Source organism: Rhagoletis pomonella, unplaced genomic scaffold, assembly GCF_013731165.1.
Source record: "Rhagoletis pomonella isolate Grant_MI unplaced genomic scaffold, Rhpom_1.0 Rhpom_scaffold_00001, whole genome shotgun sequence".
Taxonomy (NCBI): Eukaryota; Metazoa; Arthropoda; class Insecta; order Diptera; family Tephritidae; genus Rhagoletis; species Rhagoletis pomonella.
Window position 1 is genome coordinate 13,146,975 of NW_023458555.1, and position 3,209 is coordinate 13,150,183.

The following is a 3,209-nucleotide window of genomic DNA, read 5'->3' on the forward strand; positions in this document are numbered from 1 at the left end:
AAATTGTATATGTAAATTCATTATTTAACTATAAATTATTTTACTACAAAAAATATCGGTTACTTATATTTCACGCTTAGCTAAACTACAAGTAAATTTACAATTAAAATAAATTCCATTCAAGTTTCTGATTGCTTCCACTTTTTCATAAATTTCAAATTCAAATCGAATCAAATACACTATAATACCACATAATATACTGTTCCTTGACGAGCTCACATACATAGCGTCGTCCTAAATCTATGTAATTTCTTACTTTGGCACTCAGCCAATGGTCGCTTACTTTCTAAGATTATTCTTTTGTTGATTTGAAATCACAATCAATAGCTTATCGATCACTTTGCTCGCCTGTTGCTGTTGCGTAATCAACGCCTGCTTTAGCTCCTGAATTTCCTGTGTAAGAAATTCAATACGCTCCGCATTGTCGTCGATCTTGCTCGTTAGCGTATTAAAATGTGCCGTTTCCAAATCGTCTGTCGCATAGCTTTGTGTCTGATTGTCATTGTATTTGTTCTTGTATTGCAAATAGGTTGCCGCAGTACCCTTCGCAGATATGGTATGACCAAAATGTTTGCGCATCTTGCCCACTTCGTAGGCCTTCATGAGTATTTCGCGTGGCAAACGCTTTTCGCTCGGATTCAGCGGCTTTACACACAAGACAACTCGATATGCCTGTGGCGAGACGAGTGCAGTGTAGTGTAGCAAATTGCGCAGCCAAGGTGGTAGATAACCGTTGAAGAGCGCCGACTCTATGTAGGATATAAGTTTGGTTTGACGCACCAGTTTCGATAGGCCGGCGGTCTTCTTCAAACCCTGAATATCGTGTACAGCTATGCCGACCAGCAAGTTCATCAGTATGATTGTGACGAAGAGTAGGAAGAGCACAAAGGTGATTTGCGCGCTCACCTCCAGCAAGAAGGGTGGATCTTTGCCGTCCGGATCGTTGATCAGCAGCGAGAGATCTTGTTCGCCGATCATCATCACCAGCACAGTGATGAAACCCATGAAGGGGTTAGCGAAGGACGACGAGGAGGGGAATATCACACAGAAGCTTATTGTGAAGCCAATTAGCATGCACGAGTAGGCCATGAAGAGTTTTGCGAATTCACCCTGCACCCGCGTATACATTGCCACATACACGTCGAAGACGGGCAGTTGGCCGATCATCAACATTAAATTTGTCCAACCCAGCAGCACCGCAAAGGCGCCTATGTGGTTCTGAAATGTGTATGTCTGTTTCGTGTAGATGTACGAGATGACGAAGACACTCGTGATTACGAACCACTCCATAATATTCTCCACCTGCGTCACGTAGTGCTTGAACGTTGAATAGCCGGTTATGCCGTAGAGTTTCCGAAATATCTCGACAATCGTGATGGCGACCAGCACCCACCACTGCATCTCCATGACAAAGGGATTGTTGCGCAGCATGTCGCCGAGTATGGACTGCTTTTGGCACAGCTCCTGCGCCTGTATGGTCGTATTGTCGTCCTTGCTGCCGTTGTAGCAATTGTGCGCGAGTGCCGTCAGCACGTAGAGTGTGAGAAAGAGCACGAAGGTGAAGCAGAAGATCAACCGTCCTATATAGTATTTGCGTATCTTTCCCCACTTGATGTAGAGAAAGGAGGAGCACAATGGATGCTCGAGTATTTCCTTTTGCCCCTCGTCTACGAACGTATTCAGATAGCTGATCTCGCGCGGATGACAGTGTTGCAGCAGCTGACGAAAGTCCAGCTCCAATTCCACTTCACGATTGACTGGATCTTGTGAGTGGTGCAGTGTAATGGCCGCGTCCAGTTTTTGTCTGATCATCGCCACCGAAGCGGGCGTCTTGCGTGTGATCACATTCAATGCTGAGGTGCCCTTCTTCGATTTCGTAGTCACATCGGCGCCATGGAAGATCAGCATTTCAACGCATTGCGCCAGCCCGTCGAGCGCGGCCAAATGCAACGCTGTGAAGCCGTAAATGTCCTTGTGATTGACATTGGCGCCCCACTGTATCAGCGTTTCGAGTATATCAAAGGCATTCTCCGACTTGCCGATGGCCGCATGCAGCGGCGTGCGATGATCAAAGTCCTCTGCATTGGGATCGGCATTGCCGTTACGCAGCAGCGACTCTACACACTCCAGACTGGAGGTGCGCGCCGCCAAATGCAGCGCGGTGAAGCCGCGATGATTTTTCAACTTGGCATCGGCGCCTTTGGCTAGCAGCAGATCGACGCACTCGACATTGCCCTCATCGGCGGCCAAATGCAGCGCTGTCGACTCCTTTTCGCGTATACAAATGCGCACATTGGGATCAGCGCCGGGCGCATTCAGCAGCGCCTCCAGGCACTGCGCATTGCCCAAATCGGCCGCCAGGTGTATCGCATTAGTGCCATTCGGTTTTAGCGAATTCACGTCGGCACCCTCCACAATGAACAGCTGCACGCATTCGAGCGCATTGGCGCGCACGGCACAGTGCAGTAGACTCTCCTCGCAGTTGGGTTTGTTGGTGTCGATGGTGATGAGTGCGCCGTTGTTGATTAGAAATTTCGCTGCCTCGGCTGAATTGCCAAACGCAGCGCAATGCAATGGCGTATAACATTTCGGCTGCAAGTTCACATTCACGTCTTTGCCGACGAGAAAACTCAACGTCGATAGGCAACCACTAAAGGCGCCCAAATGCAATGCCGAAATGCCATTCTGATCACAGAAGTTCAATTCGGCGCCAATGTCTAGAAAACTCTGCAGCAAGTCCCAGCGTTTCAAGAAGGCCGCCCACAAATAACTGAGATTCTTTTCAATTTTCGATGCTGATTCGAAGTGTGTCTTCGTATTCTCCACAATCACATTGCCCTGTTCGATGTCCTCCAGGAAGCGCACACGCCCGGCGGCGCTCTTCATCTGATCGATCAGACTGATGCGCAAGGTGTCGTTGCATATTTGTACGCTCAGCTCGCTTGTGGGCTCCTCGAAGCTGTCATACATGCTGGGTGCACTCTCAGCGGGCGGCGAGGGTCCGCATTCCATGTACTCGAATTCACCGGGTGTCGGATATTGTGCCTCAATCATGGCGTCAGCATTGTTGTTGCGCCATCGTACCATTAAATTTGGCGGTATCGATTTAAATCTGTGCGGGGGAAGAGTAGACCAAAAAAAGGGACGTTAGAAATTTAATGGGAAGAACTCAAGCTGAATCTTTAGGAAATAAAAAAGCAAAAAATTAA

The 3,209-nt window shown here is 48.3% G+C and overlaps 2 protein-coding genes across 2 annotated transcripts in view; both read right to left on the minus strand.

Moving 5' to 3' along the window:
• Positions 1 to 3,188, minus strand: LOC118739226 (transient receptor potential channel pyrexia-like). The gene has a single exon (XM_036470427.1). It carries the CDS (start codon positions 3,085 to 3,087, stop codon positions 280 to 282), a length of 2,808 nt encoding a protein of 935 aa, XP_036326320.1. The 5' UTR covers positions 3,088 to 3,188; the 3' UTR covers positions 1 to 279.
• The window catches only part of LOC118735931 (28S ribosomal protein S9, mitochondrial-like), a 76,577-nt gene that overhangs the window by 44,042 nt on the left and 29,326 nt on the right, over positions 1 to 3,209 (minus strand). The window lies entirely within an intron of this gene.

Coding starts and splice junctions, on each gene's coding strand:
- LOC118739226 (XM_036470427.1), bottom strand. CDS start 3,087: ATGGTACGATGGCGCAACAACAATGCTGACGCCATGATTGAGGCACAA.